At 41.1% G+C, this 20,114-nt stretch overlaps 2 protein-coding genes across 3 annotated transcripts in view; both read left to right on the forward strand.

The window, feature by feature from the left end:
* The first annotated feature begins 1,386 nt into the window (after positions 1-1,386).
* On the forward strand, positions 1,387-2,499 carry LOC123314148 (involucrin-like). Its single transcript, XM_044899269.1, has one exon. It carries the CDS (start codon positions 1,387-1,389, stop codon positions 2,497-2,499), a length of 1,113 nt encoding a protein of 370 aa, XP_044755204.1.
* A 444-nt stretch (positions 2,500-2,943) lies between these two features.
* LOC123312796 (homeobox protein Nkx-2.5-like) overlaps positions 2,944-20,114 on the forward strand; it is a 39,449-nt gene continuing 22,278 nt past the window's right edge. For both annotated transcript variants that reach the window (XM_044897295.1, XM_044897293.1), the window contains exon 1: positions 2,944-3,837. In XM_044897295.1, the coding sequence (XP_044753230.1) occupies positions 3,087-3,837 (751 nt within the window). In that variant the 5' untranslated portion in view covers positions 2,944-3,086. The remainder of the gene's footprint in view (positions 3,838-20,114) is intronic.

Below are 20,114 nucleotides of genomic sequence, written 5' to 3' on the forward strand. Positions count from 1 at the left end.
AGCTAAAAAATTACGATTCCTCTCACGCAAGTAAACCTTCAATTCAATCAACAATGAAAGCATGATAACGTCACAAATATACTCACCCTCCGCTTTCCTAATTTAATTAACCATATTCATAAACAGATTAATATTTTACCAGTCCTATATATCATACCCTTGAGGACTGGCCCACCCCTCGAACAAGGGTTTCTCGTGGTGGGTACAGAAGCTTTGTTTTCTGGAGAATACGGGCGATAAGATAGGTTATGATAGATTGCGGCCCTGAAGGTGTTACCTCCTTGGGGGTTGTTAATAACTCATGGAATCTATAGGTGGATAAGCCAGATGTTTCAGGTGTGAAATAATGCGATTATTCCCAACACAAAACTGCTAAGGGGGTAGGTAACAACTGCATACGAAACACACAAATCAGTTCGAAGGAATGTAACAAAAACTAAGACACTTGAAACACATCACCACAGGGTGTGCCAAACATAATGCAACAAACTTTGGTCACATATTGTTTCCTGACAGACATGATGATTTGATGGTCAGAGAAAATGAGGTGCACTTTGACAATCGATGTCAGATTAAGATTTATAGGTTAACGTCAGTTTTGTCGGGAGTTAGGTTAGCAGCGTTCACAGAGCGTAGTGTTTCATATCGATAGGACTTGGAATACTGTTTTTGGTCTCGATATTATATACAATAAAATATTTGAGAGCGAAACGCAAGGGCCTCAAGCCCGAGCACGGTGAGAGAACAAAACCCGAGGGCCGCAAGCCTGAGCCCAGTCAGAGAACAAAACGTGAGGGCTGCAAGCCCGAGCCTGGTCGGAGGGCTCATCGGGAGGGCCGCAAGCCCTAACCCGGTGAGAGAACAGAACGCGAGGGCCGCAAGCCCGAGCGCAGTTGGAGAATAAAACATGAGGGCCGCAGGCCCGAGCCTGGGCGTAGATTCAATCGGGAGGGCCGTAAGCCCGAGCCCAGTGAGAGAACAAAACGAAAGGGCCGCAAGCTCGAGCCCAGTCGGAGAACAAAACGTGAGGGCCGCAAGCCCGAGCCCAGTCGGAGAATAAAACATGAGGGCCGCAGGCCCGAGCCTGGGCGGAGATCTAATCGGGAGGGCCGTAGGCCCGAGCCCGGTGAGATAACTAAACGCGAGGGCCGCAAGCCCGAACCCGGTGAGAGAACTAAAGGTGAGGGCCGCAAGCTCGAGCCCACTCGGAGAACAAAACGTGAGAGCCGCGAGCCCGAGCCTAGGCGGAGATCTAATCGGCAGGGCCATAGGCCCGAGCCCGGTGAGAGAACTAAACGCGAGGGCCGCAAGCCCGAGCCCGGTGAGAGAACAAAACGAGAGGGCCGCAAGCCCGAGCCCAGACGGAGAATAAAACATGAGGGCCGCATGCACAAGCCTGGGCGGAGATCTAATCGGGAGGGCCGTAGGCCCGAGCCCGGTGAGATAACTAAACGCGAGGGCCGCAAGTCCGAACCCGGTGAGAGAACTAAAGGCGAGGGCCTCAAGCTCGAGCCCACTCGGAGAACAAAACGTGAGGGCCGCGAGCCCGGTGAGAGAACTAAAGGCGAGGGCCGCAAGCCCGAGCCCGGTGAGAGAACAAAACGCGAGGGCCGCAAGCCCGAGCCCAGACGGAGAATAAAACATGAGGGCCGCAGGCCCGAGCCTGGGCGGAGATCTAATCAGGAGGGCCGTAGGCCCGAGCCCGGTGAGAGAACTAAACGCGAGGGCCGCAAGCCCGAACCCGATAAGAGAACAAAACGCGAGGGCCGCAAGCCCGAACCCGGTGAGAGAACTAAAGGCGAGGGCCTCAAGCTCGAGCCCACTCGGAGAACAAAACGTGAGGGCCGCGAGCCCGGTGAGAGAACTAAAGGCGAGGGCCGCAAGCCCGAGCCCGGTGAGAGAACAAAACGCGAGGGCCGCAAGCCCGAGCCCAGACGGAGAATAAAACATGAGGGCCGCAGGCCCGAGCCTGGGCGGAGATCTAATCAGGAGGGCCGTAGGCCCGAGCCCGGTGAGAGAACAAAACGCGAGGGCCGCAAGCCCGAGCCCAGACGGAGAATAAAACATGAGGGCCGCAGGCCCGAGCCTGGGCGGAGATCTAATCAGGAGGGCCGTAGGCCCGAGCCCGGTGAGAGAACAAAACGCGAGGGCCGCAAGCCCGAGCCCAGACGGAGAATAAAACATGAGGGCCGCAGGCCCGAGCCTGGGCGGAGATCTAATCAGGAGGGCCGTAGGCCCGAGCCCGGTGAGAGAACAAAACGCGAGGGCCGCAAGCCCGAGCCCAGACGGAGAATAAAACATGAGGGCCGCAGGCCCGAGCCTGGGCGGAGATCTAATCAGGAGGGCCGTAGGCCCGAGCCCGGTGAGAGAACTAAACGCGAGGGCCGCAAGCCCGAACCCGATGAGAGAACAAAACGCGAGGACCGCAAGCCCGAGCCTGATCGGAGAACAAAATGTGAGGGCCGCAAGCCCGAGCCCGGTCGTAGGATGAAGCCGTGAGCGTCATTTTTCGCCCTGCCCGAGCAAAACCCTCCGATTATCCAGAAACCTAATCTTTGCGTCTCCATCCGAACGTGCAAAATCGGGAATGCCCGGGAACGGGTCCCCGGCATCCCGGCCCTCCATTAAATAATCGAGATTTATTCGAGCAATAAAGAAGTCGGCACTCGTAAAACGAAATAATTCAAAGTGAGGACATGCTAAATCTCTCCCCTAAACAAAATCTCATTTATTCCCGGGAATAAATGATCGCCAGGGACTCCCCCGGCACAAATTAGACAGATGATTGGTGGGACGTTACGAAAGACGTGAACGCCCTCCGACCAATGGCGGACCACGGCGGCTTTTTTACAAAGAAACGTCAATTTCCTGCGGGGGTTTCATTGGGGATAGAAGTTGACAGATGGGCGGGATCCGATCCGAACCGCTCCTCGCAGCGATTGGAGTGCAGACATTCACTCGTGTCCAGATCTGTGAAAGATAGGGAGGTGTGATATGTGCAGGTAGTGCGTCGCCTAGTGCTGTGTGATTGAACCGTTGCCCAGTCGGACGACTCCAGATGCGATGACGTATTTCTAGCTTCTTTCATGTTGTGGACCCTGGACAGATACTTTAAGATGCAAGAAATCGAGTGTTCGAGTAAGACTGACAGTGAGATGCCGCCCTACCTTGCGAAATACGAGAGTCCCATGTCCTCCAGATCCGCCAGTCCTTGTGTGCCGGAAAAAGACGCCCAAAAATACGCTTCGGACGACGAGATCAGCGTCGGTTGTCCCAGTCCCGTCAACAACTCCTCGTCCCACTTCCAAGAGTCCGAGAACGACGACCAGAATTCCCAAGAGTGCCGGTGTCCAGAGGCCGAAGTCGAGGACTATTTCAAACCCTTAAAAAAGCTCAAAATGGCGGAACCGGACAGGCAGATATCGCCCACGATGGAGGTAGACGAACACTCGAACAGTGGCGTGAAAAGTTTTTCGATAATGGACATCTTGAACCACAAACCGGCCAAAACGGCGCCCACTAGGATAGTCCGACCGTGGGACATCGACACGGACATGGACGCCCAGCAGAGGCTGGAGTCCTTCCACAGACAGTTGACGGTGCAAAAACTGGCCCTCTTGAGGCCCGAGTTCGCGAATTTCAACGCGAGCTACACGTCCGAAACGGCGAGCGACAGGTCGTCTAGCGTCGCGAGCGACTGTTGCTCGCCGGATATTGTGTCGCCGACGGTGCAGAGGCCTAGGCCGCAAGGGAAGCAACCGGGAGCGACGCCTCTGGACGCCCTCTTCCAGATGACGTCCAAGACGTTCGATTCTAGCCAGGGAGAAAGTAGCGCAGGTAGGTTCGAAATTTTCCGATCAGTATCCCTATAAACCATTGATATTGCTGCAAACTCAAGTTGCACGCGACCCAATCAAGTATCTCAAAGTTGTTTGAGCACTGAATATACTTCAGATCTTTTAGTCGTCGAATCCTACTCTACTTCAGTCTAGAATCCTAAGAAAATGTGATCTTACCACTTGTAAATATCATGATAACCTCGATTTTACCTTACCATATTCGCTGTTCTATTATTTAAGGGTTAATCTATCGAAAATAGGGGTGGAATCAAGCCTCAATAGACCCCTCTGTAATGAAATGAATTATGTGAGTACCTACTTATGTATAGCGATAACAGACAGATCAATATTTGAAATAACCACGAACAAACATAATTCATTGGGTTTCACCAAATAGAATCCAAGAAAACACAATAAAAGAATAAAATCTGCTTTCTTCAACATTCTTTTACTCGAACTCAAATATTCTTCTTGTTTTTTGCTATCTCATCATTGAATTTCGTTTGATTGTACAGGGTAATTGATTATTAATGCCTTCCCCCCATCTTTGACTTTTTGTGCCACTGTGTAGTAAAAAAGTTTCGGATTTTTTTTAATCATTACCAATTTCCGAAAAAATCTTTTTTATATATCATAGCTTTCCAGGAAACCTGTGCTTGACCAAATGGTACCCTATTTCCCATTCTCCTGGAAATTGTAAATCTTCTTTATCTGACGTATCTATAGGCACTTCATACATGGGTATAACAAATAAAAAGATATTATCAAATAAAAATCAAATCAACATCATCAAAAATCTTCCTACTATTTCTCGTGTCAATATCTTTTCAAACGTAAAATCATACATATGAGATATGTCACATTGAAAAAAGATTCAAAATTCTCTAAAGAATAAAAAAATCGAATGAAAAATAGAGAAAACATTTGAAATAAGCAAGTAGGATCATTTACTTAGACTTCTTGACCCAGTAAACCTGTATAAAATAGGTGTTTTCATAGTTTTCAAGCATTTCTATGAATTATGAAACTTTTTCACTACATGGGGACAGAAAAAAGTTAAAGGTGAGGGAGGGCATGTGACCCTATACCTTTGAAATAAATGTTTCTTCCATTAAAAATTGGCTCATCATCATGTTCAAGTTCGGAAATACACGGTTTGGTCACTCGGTTTCAAAGCGTGAAAATTCTTGACAACCTTTTGTACCTACGTGAATGGTGGGCAGTACAGACAGTATAAAGTTCCTTTCACGGTGCATTATTACCTATTCTAAACCTCCACTGATCTGTGTTGACATTTGATATGCTGATTTGTATACAAAAAACGTCGAACGAAGTAATATATTTCACTAAATATGCTGTCATCGCTATCATAAATTTTACCTTTTCTATTTAGTATCTATTAATTCGATTTTCAAAACTTGTATAATAAAGGTTTTCAGTTAAAGAACATTTTTCAAAATGATCATCGGCATTCCCGTTCTCACGCCGTGACGTTTCGTACCCGCTAGGAGTCCCCAGAGACCAATTTTCAACGGTCCGCCCCTTTGCCCATTCTCCCCGGTCATTTATCCGCTGACCCCCACCAAGATGATCGACTAATCGATTTCCATTTTTCACTGGCGAAAATTAGGAAAGCGGCATTATCCCGTGCGGGTTCCTCTTCATTGTGGATATTCTTCGCCAGTCACACGCATTTATACCGACACTTTATTCGTGCCGGTCTACGCCTCCTCGTACAATAATTTACTATGATAAATGAATATTAGTATTATACACCACGTTACCTGTTCCGAGGTGAGAGCAGTTCGTCTTTGTCCTTTGTTGTCCGTCCATGCCGCCGCGGTTTGATTAAAACTTTATCAGACCTCACACGGCGGTCTTGCGAGAGAGCCGTAGGAGGCGTTAACGGGCACACCGGAAAATTTTCGGTACCGACCTGTGCGTATCGGGGCTAAAGGTGAGTACGCACTATCGGATTAACCGGACGATTGTCGATGTAGTCGACGTATGTGAAGTTGTATTTGTCCTACTCAAAGGTTGCAAGGTCTGAATACACAGAGCTCACCGAAAAGCGTGATTCTCGTCGAGTATACAGGGTGAGTCTTTGACTCGTACACATATTTTAACGGTAGATTCTTAAAGTCAAAATAAACACTTTTTTCATCCACCACAGCGCAAGCGTTCGATTTCGAGGAAGTTTCAACCATTCGGTTGGTTTTAACTGAACCCAACTTTTTGGGAATTTTTCGCAGATCCTCTTTCGAGTCGATTAATCTTCCAGGAAAATTATCGTAGATCTAAACGTGATACATATTCTGAAAGAGCAACTCTTCTAGTAATAAATCTGAGAATTTCATCCATTTCGGCACAACCGCTCGGTCTTGAGGAGGTTTCAACTGAACCCAACTTTTTGGGAATTTTTCGAAGGTCATCTTTCGAGTAAATTAAACTTCCAGGAAAATTATCGTAGATCTAAACATGATACATATTCTGAAAGAGCAACTCTTCAAGTAATAAATCTGAGAATTTAATCCATTTCGGCATAACCGTGCGGTCTTGAGGAGGTTTTAACTGAACACAACTTTTTGGGAAGTTTTCGAAGGTCATCTTTCGAGTAGATTAATCTTCCAGGAAAATTATCGTAGATATAAACGTGATACATATTCTGAAAGAGCAACTCTTCTTGTAATAAATCTGAGAATTTCATCCATTTCGGCACAACAGTTCGGTCTTGAGGAGGTTTTAACTGAACCCAACTTTTTGGGAAGTTTTCGAAAGTCATCTTTCGAGTAGATTAATCTTCCAGGAAAATTATCGTAGATCTAAAAGTGATATATATTCTGAAAGAGCAGCTCTTCAAGTAATAAATCTGAGAATTTCATCCATTTCGGCACAACCGTTCGGTCTTCAAAAAAAAAATGGAAATGTGAAAATTATTGCATGAATTTCAAAAAGAGTTTTTAAAGTAAGAGAAACGGACGAAACGGTACATGAAAAAAGAGACTGATTCGGTTAGTATAGAGTGTATAGACTATATAGCGATCCACTGCCACAATTTTTCTTCAAGTGGAAGGTTACGAGTGCGTTTATCCTAATCCGACGGAAGACCTTCTGGTCATCGAACACACAGAGCGGTAGCGACAAGGCCATCGTTACGAATAAGTTTGATATTCAAACGAGTTTCCAGATCTTTTTAGTGTGGCTTGTTATTATAACTTACTGAGGGGTTCAACCCGGTAATTATAAAGTGCTTAGACGTATTCTGACACCTCTCTCGTGCAGATAAAACGAGGCGGCCGTGGAAATACTTTTTCATTTTTTCCGACCGGGTCGACGTCATTAAGATAAAGCCGCCGTTATTAGGGGTAGCGGCGGTATTCAATTTCTGCCTTTATCGGTGCCGTTCGAGGAGCTTTTCAGGCTTTTTCGAGCCCTAATGGGAACCTTGTTAAGGCTAGGTCAATACTGCTAGTTTCGACAGAGGCTAGATCGCTTTTTCGATGAATCGAAAAGCCACCAGCACGATGGGGAAATCTTCTCAAAATTCATGTCGGTAAGTTAGTTGGTTGTTGAAAATAGAGGGAGCTGAAGAAGCTAAAGAATGGAGGCCAGACCTCTCTTCATTTGGTCTCTTTTCGACAATGTTACTGCAAATTTTGGCAGTTTCGAAGCTCTTATTTTATACCCCAGATTATTAGAAATTCCTCGGCGATTTTTCGTGCAAACAATCAGCAGGAATATCCATTAAAGAAGCCCATACAGGTGCTCCTATATATCGGGACACCGGTTAAACCATCATTGACTACAAATTACGGGATAGATAGAGATCTACTCAATCAAGCGATCGGCAGTACTGCTGGTAGGTAAGTAGAAGATTGATAGTTAAGATTAGGTCCCATAAGGCTGAGACTAGTATTTCTCTAAATTGCCCTGCAGATATAGTCATAGATCGTTCTCTTATTAAAAAAACGTCCACACAAGTATGTATTAACTTATTGCGGCAGTGTTGCCGCTCGTATAATATCGGGATGCAAAGTAGATTCCATTCTATACCTATATGTATTATACAGTGCTAGTATCTAATTTTGAAAAATCTATTTACAGCCTACTTCGATCATTCTTTGAATCAGTAATGTTTCTCGTTCTAACAATAATATGAAAGGTGAATATCGGCACAAGGAACATGATTTAATAATTCTTTGAATCTTTCCCGGGATTTCAGAAGTTTTGGGCAAATGAACAAACTGTCACCTACAATATAAAATAATCTGACGAATGTTCTGATATACATATTGAATTCTATCAAAAACCAAACAACCAACACAAAAATAGTGAACATAAAATGTTTTACGTTCAGGTGAAATATTCTATTTTTCAGCTGTTTCGTCTTGAGGAGGTTTTAACTGAACCCAACTTTTTAGGAATTTTTCAAAGATCATCTTTCGAGTCGATTAATCTTCCGGGAAAATTATCGTAGACCTAACTGTGATACATATTCTGAAAGAACAACTCTTCTTTTAATAAATCTGAGAATTTCATCAATTTCGGCACAACCGTTCGGTCTTGAGAAGGTTTTAACTGAATCCAACTTTGTGGGAAATTTTTGAAGGTCATCTTTCGAGTAGATTAATCTTCCAGGAAAATCATCGTAGATCTGAACGTGATACATATTCTGAAAGAGCAACTCTTTTAGTAATAAATCTGAGAATTTCATCCATTTCGGCACAACCGTTCGGTCTTGACGAATTTTTAACTGAACCCAACTTTTTGCGAAGTTTTCGAAGGTCATCTTTCGAGTAGATTAATCTTCCAGGAAAATTATCGTAGATCTGAACGTGATACATATTCTGAAAGAGCAACTCTTTTAGTAATAAATCTGAGAATTTCATCCATTTCGGCACAACCGTTCGGTCTTGAGGAGGTTTTAACTGAACCTAACTTTTTGAGAAGTTTTCGAAGGTCATCTATCGAGTAGATTAATCTTCCAGGAAAATTATCGTAGATCTAAAAGTTATATATATTCTGAAAGAGCAACTCTTCTAGTAATAAATCTGTCATCTAAAATATAAAATAATCTGACAAATGTTCTGATATACATATTGAATTCAATCAAAAACCAAACAACCAACACAAAAATAGTGAACATAAAATGTTTTACGTTCAGGTCAAATATTCTATTTTTTAGCTGTTTCGTTTGTTTCCTCTTTTTTCTTTGATTATTATCTACTTGTTCAAGTTGCAAGCTAAACAATTTTCACCACATCTCATTACACCAGACTAAATTGGAAAGAGACAAATTCGAGAATAAACTGCGAAATAAATAATTCCTTAAGGAATAAGAAATAGCAGGTGTAATTTTCTGTTCACTGTTGTAGTTTCATTTGGTTTTCGATTGAATTGAAGATATCAGAATATTTTTGAGAAGAAAACGGTATTTTGTAAATTTCTCCACAAATTTAAATCATAAAGATTGTGTAATAGTTGAAGGACTTAATCCTCAAACATTGTTTTCTCTTTCTGGAATTAATTTTGGATTAGAGGAATTCTGAAGAAGAAAAAGGATCTTAACATCCTTCGAACATCGAGGACGTGCCCCACCAATAAAAAAAAATCGAAAAGGCCCGATTAGCCACGTCCGCCTCCCGCGATCCGCGGATAAAATTAAATTTCCACGTCGAGCGTGTCCGATTGGTCGGACCGCCAAACCGCAAAAAAATTCCCGGTAGTAGCGCGGCCAACTATTCCCTTTTTCGCCGACGTTCCGAACGTGGAAGAGACATTGTTTTACACGTTTCGAAATTAGTCTCGACTTAATCTAACGTGTATCATTCGCTGCTCCGAGAATGTGATTAATTTTAACCGGCCGGCTCGGTTAAAAAAGTCCCGGACGGTCAGACTGTGACCGTGTTTGGGCGTCCGCGACCCGATGGCGCTCACAGTCCGCCCGTCGCGCAGAGAATGGACCCGGACTGCACGGTCGGGTTCTGGTCTTCTCACATTCTGAACGATAACAGGTATTTTCGAGATCAAAGGGGCCGCTCGCGCCTCCGGCGACGGTTCACACTAATTGGAGAGTGGAGATGGTCAAAGAAGCCGATGGAATCAAATATTGAGCGCTTAGAAGGTAATTGAGTGACCGACAACTTTATATTATGCAGTAACACACACGTAGGTATTTTTCGTCCGCGTGCTCTTCTCGTCTGGTACGATTTTCGTCGTTTCGAACGTCGGTGGTTCTCTCTGTGATTGTCGTTCGAAATTCTGGATGAACTGTTGAAATCGTACTGCCTGGAATTTTCACAGTTAACGTTTTGGGCTTGTAGATTGAAAAAGAAATGTTATTTTTCCAATATTTCCAAAAATGCAGACGCTATTACGTTGAAAACTGGTACTCGTCTCTAGAAAACATTTCTAGTGTAAATAGGTACAGGGTGGGCAAAATTCGTTGTCTACTGAGGGGATCTCGAGAACTCTACCAGCTAGAAGAAAACGGATAGCACATTCTCGAGCTCTTTTTTCATGACCAATCCAAATCTGAGAACAGAATCGGCCCTTCATTTTTAGATTTCGAGTTATAAACAAAAATTGAGATTTTGACGATTCCGAAAAGTTCTCATAAATTTTTTGTCTTTGAAGTTACAGATCTGAAACTTGAACCTTCTTAGGCACTTTTACACGCAGAATCTACTGATAAAAGATTTTTCTTCCAATTCAAAAATAACAAATTCAATAAAAGTTTGCATTTGAAAAAATTAAATTTGCCTAATGATTCGAAATGAAAAAAATATTTTGATGTCATCAGTGGGTTCTACGTGAAAAAGTGCCTGTAGAAGGTTCAAGTTTTAGATTTGTAACTCCAAAGACGAAAAAAATATGAGAACTTTACGAAATTGTAGAACTCAAAATCGTAGGAGGCTGCGGATTCACCATTCTTTGTTTCTCCGAAAAAGAGCTCTCAGTAGACAACGAATTTTGCCCACCCTGTACAAGTTCTAAATGGTGTTTGAAAAATAGATTTTTTTCAAAATTTGCTACTGAAACGATTTCCATAAAATTTGGCAGTACCACTCATTCCTCAATGTGTAGCATCGAACGTGATAATATCATAAGTGACATGAAAAACAGAATATCCAGTATCAAACAATTTATGAGAAAGAATTTCAAAAAATTTACAGAGTGGGCCATTAAAAACGAAACAGCGGCTGTGTAGGTCATCAGAACCGAATTGCATAAAAATGCTCGAATTTTGATTTCAGAAGAGCAACTTCTAAGATCCAATTCAAATCCGTATCGCTTCAACCCTTAGTGTTACAACCCCAACCCCTATATTTGGTTAGGGAGGATGGGGTAAGTGATACCTCATTTGGAAGCCCTTTCTAGTCTGAGTGAAGCCTATTTAATTTCTTGCCATTCAATCCAGTCGTTTTCGAAATACATTCATAGTTGAATTTCAAACAACTTTGATTTTTCTTTTGAAGCATCGAATTTTTCCGCAACTTCGATGCTGTACGGTTTCAGAAGTAGTTATTTCTGAAGAATATAGAAATAATGTCAATCCTTTCTGCCGATGAATGACCTATTTTCACCTCAATTATTAATAACAGAAACAAGCCAATATTTAGTTGTTACTTTTTGATTATCGTCAAAACCACAGAAATCATAAGTGAAAATTTGATTGATTCACACAACATATTCAACAAAATGACCAATTATGAACAAAATTCACTCTACGGGATGTTCAAAAAGTATTCACATTCACACTTTAATTTTCTACCCTGAAAATGAGTCGCACTTGATTATGGGCAGATGCCCATATAGTTTTTACCCCTTCCTTGAAAACTGCAGGTCTGGGAACGAAAACTGATGTGAAAATTTCAGGGAAGACCGCAGTTTTTCCCCTGCTGAATCCCAACGGCTAATTATCGGAATTAATGAACCAAAAAACGCAAACCGAATTGGTACCGTCCGTTCTACCTGCATCAGGAGCCAGCCAGCTACCCGTCTTTACTCCGACCCCGTCCAAAATTCGGACTATCAAAGAAAATCCAATTAAAATACGGCAGGAAAAAAGCTTGTTAGTTATTTGAACCCCGTCCATACAGAGTTATGATTTTTTACGCGGTCCGCCAGCTCGGTGATGTAAAAGCCAGTTACTGCACGCTCGGTTAAGCAGTGAGTAAAACGTTGCCCTGGTTGGTGTTTTTTCCTGTCGCAATCTCATTCGGGATCTTGGCCGCTTCCTCCCGTCTACACTACTCTGACAACTCCACTATGGGAAATATCGTTATGAGCTGAATATTATTGGATTTGGTCGGTGGATATGGTCGCAGTGGAGCATCTCTTTGTTCTCGACAATGGATTATTCGGATTGGAAACGGTGCCAGTGCGGGCTTTTTTGTCATCGTTCCTTCTTTTTTATCAATTCACATGCTTCTTCTTAGTGCATAAGTGTAAATTTCTCACATAAGCGTTCTTTTTGAAAGTATTCATATTTGTATAGGTAATTTGAAACCAGATCACCCAGTATTGCAACAGTTTTGTTTATTATGTCTCTGAGCGAAATATGTCGGGGTAAACACCTAATAAGATGGTGGATTTCCTCTTGATGAAGGTGACCTACTTCCGACAGTGTGTTTTTCCACAAAAAATGGAGGATCTCTTGTTTCAGCTTCTCAGCCTTGCAGAGTATCATCAAAGAGGAGAGAACTTTTATAAAAAACGAAGGGTATCTTGTTAAATCTCTCAAATTTCAAATAGGGGAAAGTGGGGGAATTGGGAACACTTAATTTCACACGCTGAAAAATTATACAAAACATCAATGAAAATATTGAACTTCCATTAAAAAATGAAGTTTGCTCATTTATGTACTAATCGGAAACAAAAAACTATAAAAAATAAACGTTTCCTAATAAATATCAACGAAATAAAAAAATACTATCGTTTCTATTTACCCTACACCATATGGGGTAATTGTGAACAGTCCCGGGGCAAATAATAATGAAATGTTATAATAAGAAATGGCACATATCACACAAGTATCCACGTCTTGTTTCTCTTACAGTACATTTTTCATGTGCCCAGAGTTTACAGGTATCTCACATGATCCAATCCTCCATTGGTGAGGCTTCATACCGTGAGGTATGAAGCCACCAATAGGGGCAAATTATGCAGTAAAATTCTTTTTTTCTGTGTAACCTGGGTTGAATTTCTCAGTCCTTTGCTTTTGGCGTGGCTTTTTGTACCCTTTTTATGTTGGTTTTAGGTTCTTTATGTTAATTTTTTTCCTTCTTAACATTTCTCTGTATTTGCTTTTCTTCGTGTTGATTGTTCGTTAGTGAAGTTGATAATATCTTGAATTCATTTTGTTTCATTTTCGGAACAGAGTATTTAGTTGCATGCAGCTTAGCCTAATGTGAGCTTTTCGTTTCTTAAATCTTCAAACACACAGCAGGGATATTCGATTTTATATTTCGTTCCGGTCTCCTTTTCATAATTTCCTGGTATCTAGATACAACGCATTTCAACGTTAAAATATTTTTTAACCATCAACCACTTCAGCACAGAAGTGATTGGGAACGCAAGGGATATCAGGAACGTTTCCAGTTACCCACCTGACTTCGTTCCTAATTACCCCAAGTTATCAAAAGAATTGAAAATGGCTGGCACATACTTACCCATTTTCTTTCAACTTCAAATCACGTAGGTTTTGGAAACACATAGTACCAGTATGGAATCAACAAAATATTGCACCTCTAAATTTCAAAATAAGATAGTTACATCTATTACAACACACGAAAAAATTATAGTTGAAATGCGAAATCCATTCTACGACTCACCGTAACAGGAAATATGCAACTTATCGTCGCAACTTTTGACTAAGCCCTTAGAATCGCTAGATGCATCCGTTGAAAATGTTGAAGACAGTGTCGCACATGAGGAAGTATTTTTTATCTAGCTGTTCCCAATTACCCGCCGTTCCCAATTACCCCACTCTCCCCTATATACCTACTTAAATGAAAGAATTTATTAATAGAATCAAAAATTGAGAAGATTCTGCGGACTAGCTTTCATAAGAAAAACTTTTCTTCGGTAATATTCAACACAAATCCACCATGCTCCAAATACAGCTATCAAAACGTTAAATACTGAACCAGGAAACGTTCGTATGATGGATATACCGCCAACGGTAATTATACCATTTTAATTCTCGTTGTATATGTGAAAAACACGAGACATGCGTGTAATAAGAATCTTCATTTGCTAATTCCACACACACACACACACACAAACAAGTAATGAATATGCATGCCGCGTTATTAAGAGAGATTTATTAACTCTATAATCTGCATTTCATAACGATAATGAATTGAAGTACCTCACACTGCCTGTAGTAACTTATCCACGTATGGTGTTGACGATAAAAAGCCATTATGGTTCTCACCTTTCGTGGGTTTATGGCTAGACAACATGGCGTCGACACGTTCGTTCTAGTATTCTCATTTTCAGCGAGGATATTTCATGACGAAAAATTCTTTCTGATCGAAATGCTCAGATCGAGAAAAAATATTAAAATATTCATAAACAGCGGTTAGTGAGTTCGCTATCTGGATAGGTGACCACAAATTTTGATTACCCCGATAAAACTCTCAACTTTCACTATAAAGTCTCGAAATATTGTTCTAGCTCGCTTGATCCTTTTATATTGAGCGAGTTCTTGAGAAAAAACAAGTACGTTGACTCCTTCTGAATTGCCCTCTATATAAAATCATCAAATAACAGAGTGGAAGCCGATCAAATGAACGGTTATAAAGGCTGAAAAAGCGAAAATCGAGTACATGCAATGATTGTACCCCTACAAGGGGTATAATTTACCCTTTCAGTCGCGGAATTCGTTTTTGCATAGCAATGAACGAGATTCCTATATAACTGAATAATTTCGTTGTTGTGCTAGATCGCGGTAGATTCAACTATATCGATTCTTTTTATTTTCTCCAGTTCAAGATACACTGCGCAACAATCGAAGTGGATATACATACTGACTTCCCCACCGAATGGATTTGCCTGCTACTTCTCCATTCCAAAATTGTAATGAACATGCCTGCAATATACCGCTTACCTGACCCACCGCAGACATTACAGCTTAAACGGAGATTCGGCAAAAAATTCGTCAAAGTTTCATTGATTATCTCACTGACAAAATTCCGAATAGGGTAGGAACAACACAAAGAGTTGGGGGGAGATATTACAGCTTGATTTCGAGGTATTTGTAACCTTCTTTGAGCCCGAAGACAGAGCAGTCTAGTAGAGTCTTCATTTTGTGGATTTCTCTATGTTGTCGCTCTGAAGAAGTATTGCTTACTCTTGCTATATCAGGCAGGTTAACCATATGAAGATACCTAACCTAATACATCAAAACATATACTAAATGATACAAGAATATTGTTTATGCCAGTTGATACGTGAATTGTTCACTTTAATTTTTGAGCAGCGTATTCATAACGATCGAAATCAAGCTTCTGTTTGAAGCCTTATTATACGGGTTCCTTTCAAGACGAAATTCAATTATTTGAGAAACGTCAAAATGACACGCCAAACGCCAGAGTGTGATTATATAGTTTGAGAGACAGCTCACGAGTTTGGGCGTGAAAACCGACACGAATGCCATCGGAAGTGATGGGTAGAATTAATTTCGGAGGTTTAGAAGTAGAAATCGATTCTGTGGGGCTAGGAAGTCTAATAAATGAGATTATAGAAAACGTAGGAATTCCGATCTGTTCTTCAAACTTCTCCTCATTTTAGCTTACGGTCTCATTTTATAAATTTTTATTCCATTTTCAGAGGGGTTTTGAATTTTAGAATCTAAATTCTTTTACTGATTAGTCGGTGATTTTTCTAGGTCCAGTATTTATGTCGAAACAAAGAATGCACTATTCCCTCGTTCGATCTCAATCTAGATCGCATCAGAAAAACAGTGCAGCTGCTTCTTACGTTCGTAATTTTGTCATCGGATATTCACATCGTTTCACAATGAAGTCGTCCATCAGATTCGTCTCTTTGAAGGTACCACCAGGTATTTCGCCATGTTGCCTTTCACCTTCCCAGGGAAACGAAGCGTTTGAAGATGGGGGAGTCAGATATAAATACAGGAATAATATACTACTCGACGCTTAGCCACTCGATCGTTTTTCGCTGTATCCGAAATAGGATGCTACCTCATGATTTCAATGTCTATTTCTTGGACCCAAAGTTGAGATATAAAACAAGAAGATTTTTTGCATTTCTCCCCATGCGTAGCCATACGAAAAAAAAAACCAGTCACAATTTTGGTCAATTGTCCCCATTTATTCATTTACTTTTCTTGTATTTGTTTACAACTACACTTCTTTTTCTTATTTAAGTATATTTTTGCTTACTATACACCTTTTCCTGGTTGTTCCAAGGAAAACAGAAAGAACAACCATTTGATAGAACCATCGATCTGTCAGAATTCCTATCAATCATCCACCTGTCTAATTGTAATTGCAAAGACCTGAATTCGACGTAACCCAAACACGGATGGTTAGAAATCGGACTTGGCGGCGTTGAAAACGATATTACAGAAAAAAAATTAATAGATTTTAATCGGCGGTAATTACACGCTCCGCGATCAAACAGAAACATGATTTCTCCAAGCCGTGAATGCTGAATTATTAGCCAGAAATCGTGTTGCAACATTTAGCAATATCGGACACACTGTTCCTACTCACAATTAGCACAAATCACCATTTGCAATTCAAACACAGTAGAACACACTCGGTCGGGATCGCTAGAGTTGCTATTAATCAGAAAAGTAATTGACTGATAGGTTATTAGCGTGAGTTTCCTATCATATTTAGCGTTGGCCCCGCGAGCTAGAGGTCGACTAGGTTATGAGGGGTGGACTCGCGAAAATCATCACATTTCGGATCACAATCCAAGGAGACCCATACAATGATCCAGTACGAACAAAGAAGGTTGTGACACGAGGATAAACAAATTATCATATTTTGGTCCTTCGATGAGGATACCGTTTTTTCAATTTCATCGACCAAATACGGTTTTTCGATGGATACGGCCCTGCGCCCGGCGTAGGAGGCTCGCCAGCCCCGTAAAGCAGTTGATTCGTATCCGTAAGGCAGGGGAAATGCCACAATTTGCATGGAATTCGCATGACTCGAGTGGCACGGTTGAAGGGTGGGTTAATAGCGTTTATTTACACACACACAAATCGATAATCGGCGACTTCAAAGGGATAATCTGAGAATTTCACAGTGGAACGCGTTTATCTTGACCCCATCGCTTTTTCACCCTGTATACGATCCCCCCAATCGGGGATCGTGTTTTCGCGTACTTATATGAGATGTCGACCAGGACTTTTGAACGAAAGTTCATCATGAGAGCACACCTTTTGACCAGAAAGTGAATATAAACCCTCTCTGGTCTCTGGTTGTCTTCTTCTTCTGGTCTGTAGGCCTCCGTGGTCGGCGTAAACGTTCTGTGAGAAAGCGGGGCCCGGTCGGAAAACATCATAACCGCCGTTATATAATCAGCTTCTCATTGGAATCGACGATTCGTAATAAGAGAACCCGAATAATCACATAACCAAATCGCGTTCTCAGACAATTTAGAAATGATTGCGGCTAGCTGACGTACGTGGTTCGCTACCGATCCCTGCAGACCGACGATGCGGAGCTCTACGTACAAAAAATAAATGGTACGTGATGGCCAGGGAGCCTGTAATCTGACCGGCTACCGTCTTTAGCATCAGATCCGGATGCTGCGGAGATGAACGCCGATCCTAATTCGCCTAACTATATGGGATCCTCCGAAATCGTTATAGATATCGGGATTTGCCGGGTCTTGGAAGGATTATGTCTATACGGGGTGGGGCCGTTAACAAAGCATAAAAGCGCTCATCACGTTTCACACTAGGTATTAAGCATAAGTGTGAAAACTGCAGTGATAAGACATAATTGTTCTTCCAAATGTACGCCGCAGCTTTAGCGAGCCGTTGTAATGTCTGCGGTGGGTCAGGTAATTGCTGTGACATTGCAGACCAGACAGGCCGAGCCAATTCATCCGGTTAAAAAGTTAGTTGACAATTCCGTAACTGTAAACTCTGTTTTTATATTAATTCGATGGCGTAGATTACGATGCTGTTATTAGTTTTCCTCTAGCTTTCCTACTTTGGAAATAAATCGACTAAAACCGGAAAAATCCGGAAAAATAGGTCAACTTTGGAGGGCTGTAGCTAATAGAAAAATGATTTTTGATACATGCTGATTTTTTTGTTATAGATTGATTCTTTGCGAATACAACGAGTCATTTTTTATGATCCTATCTCTAATACTTTGGATTTTATGATTTTTTTCGCGAAGGTCCAGTTTTACGGATTTTCCGTGGCCGATATCTTGGAGAATAATTTTTTTTTCAAATATCTGTTAGCAGAATCGTAATCTACGCCCTCGAATTAATAAAAACACCAAGTTTCATCGAAATCGAAGAAGAAAAATTTTTATCGAAAAATCGAAATTTTTTAATATATATGTACCTATGGAAAATTTGTCAAAATATGAAATTTTTCAGATTTACATGAAAACTTGTTTTTTGGGTGATTTGAGGGCGTAGATTACGATTCTGCTGGCAGAATATTCTTAAAAAATTTATTTTTCGAGTTATCGCCTCCGGAAAATCCGAAAAATTGGACCTTCACGAAAAAAATCATAAAATCCAAAGTATTAGAGATAGGATCATAAAAATGGCTCGTTGTATTAGCAAAGAACCAATCTATAATCAAAAAAATCAGCATGTATTAAAAGTTATTTTCCTATTAGCTACAGCTCTCCAAAGTTGACCTATTTTTTCCGATTTTTCCGGTTTTAGTCGATTTATTTCCAAACTAGGAAAGCTAGGGGAAAACTAATAACAGCATCGTAATCTACGCCATCGAGATAATATAAAAACAGAGTTTCATCGAAATCAAAGACAGAAAAAAATTTTGTTGGGAAAAATTTTTACAATTTCCCTATGACGATCAAAAAGTCCCAACAAAAATTTTTTTTGTCTTTTCTCAATATGACCATTAGGTACCATAAAAATACTAAAAATAAATACATAATAATAAATAAAATAAGAGTATTCTTAATATTTTCTCGTAAAATGCGCCGTTTCAGAGTAATTTGATATTCAAACATTAAAAAGTATCTGTGAAATTTGAAAAATTGGGTACTTTGGCTGAATACCATTCTGTTCAAAACATCCACAGATGTGTAGTGTCACAGATTCAGCAAGTTATTCTGAAGCTAATTTTGTTTCTTCAGGGGTGGCACAGCTCATTATGAAAAAATGGTATGGTAAAGAAGTTTTTGTTTTGACCTCAAGAATCCACTGTTGAAACATTTCTACAAGTCAAAGTTTCACCCTGTATAGAAATGCTAAAAATTCGATTTAAGTGCCGAATTTCTTCCAGCAAGCCCCTCACTGAAGAAGAATTCATCGAGCATCCACATCTCGATAGAAAAAAAAAATGGACAAAAAATCGACCGCTAAACAGCCACTCTGCGCGTTTCGTCCGTTAAGTGGAACAACGACGTTGTTCGGATCTCGTTAACGATGCATTTTCTCGCTTTAACGTTTCGATTAGTACGTCAAAGAGGATTTTAATTCCCGGCCTTTCAACCCACAATGGCGGGCACTGATGTATCGAACGATGGACTCTATTCAGCGCCAAATAGAAACATTTCGAAGTTCGAAAATTGGCCGAGTGGCTTGACAGATGCCGACCGTATCGTGTCGTTTTTGTGGGCCTCTTCAACCCTGAATGGGACCGGGATGAAGAGATCAATCTTTGCTGCCCATTATCTGTCGACTTCTGTCATCGTTGGAAGGATCAAGTTTGGCCGCAGATGACCCGTTATTTGACAAGCTTTTATTCAAAAACTGGACTGGAATTTGACGTTTAAGAAGAATTTCTACAGTTGGTAGTCTTGTCGATTGAATATTTTTTAATTTCGATGACATTTTTTCATTATTTCATGTTTTTCTTACGTTGAAGTCTTCAACGGATTCACCTGGCAATGAAAATTATAAAAGGTATCATTATCTCGTCCAAGGAACAATAAATCTTATCTAAAAAATCCAGAAGGTTTACAAGGCACCCATTTAAAACAACACCCAATGCCTTTCGCGCCACAAACCGAAACCTTATCTTCCTAATTGTTACATTTTCCTGATAACTTTTATTAGAAACAATAAATC

The sequence above is a fragment of the Coccinella septempunctata genome, chromosome 5 (genome assembly GCF_907165205.1).
Source record: "Coccinella septempunctata chromosome 5, icCocSept1.1, whole genome shotgun sequence".
Classification (NCBI taxonomy): Eukaryota; Metazoa; Arthropoda; class Insecta; order Coleoptera; family Coccinellidae; genus Coccinella; species Coccinella septempunctata.

What these genes read in the sequence shown, in the direction of transcription:
- LOC123314148 (XM_044899269.1), top strand. Translation starts at nt 1,387, where the DNA reads ATGCACAAGCCTGGGCGGAGATCTAATCGGGAGGGCCGTAGGCCCGAG.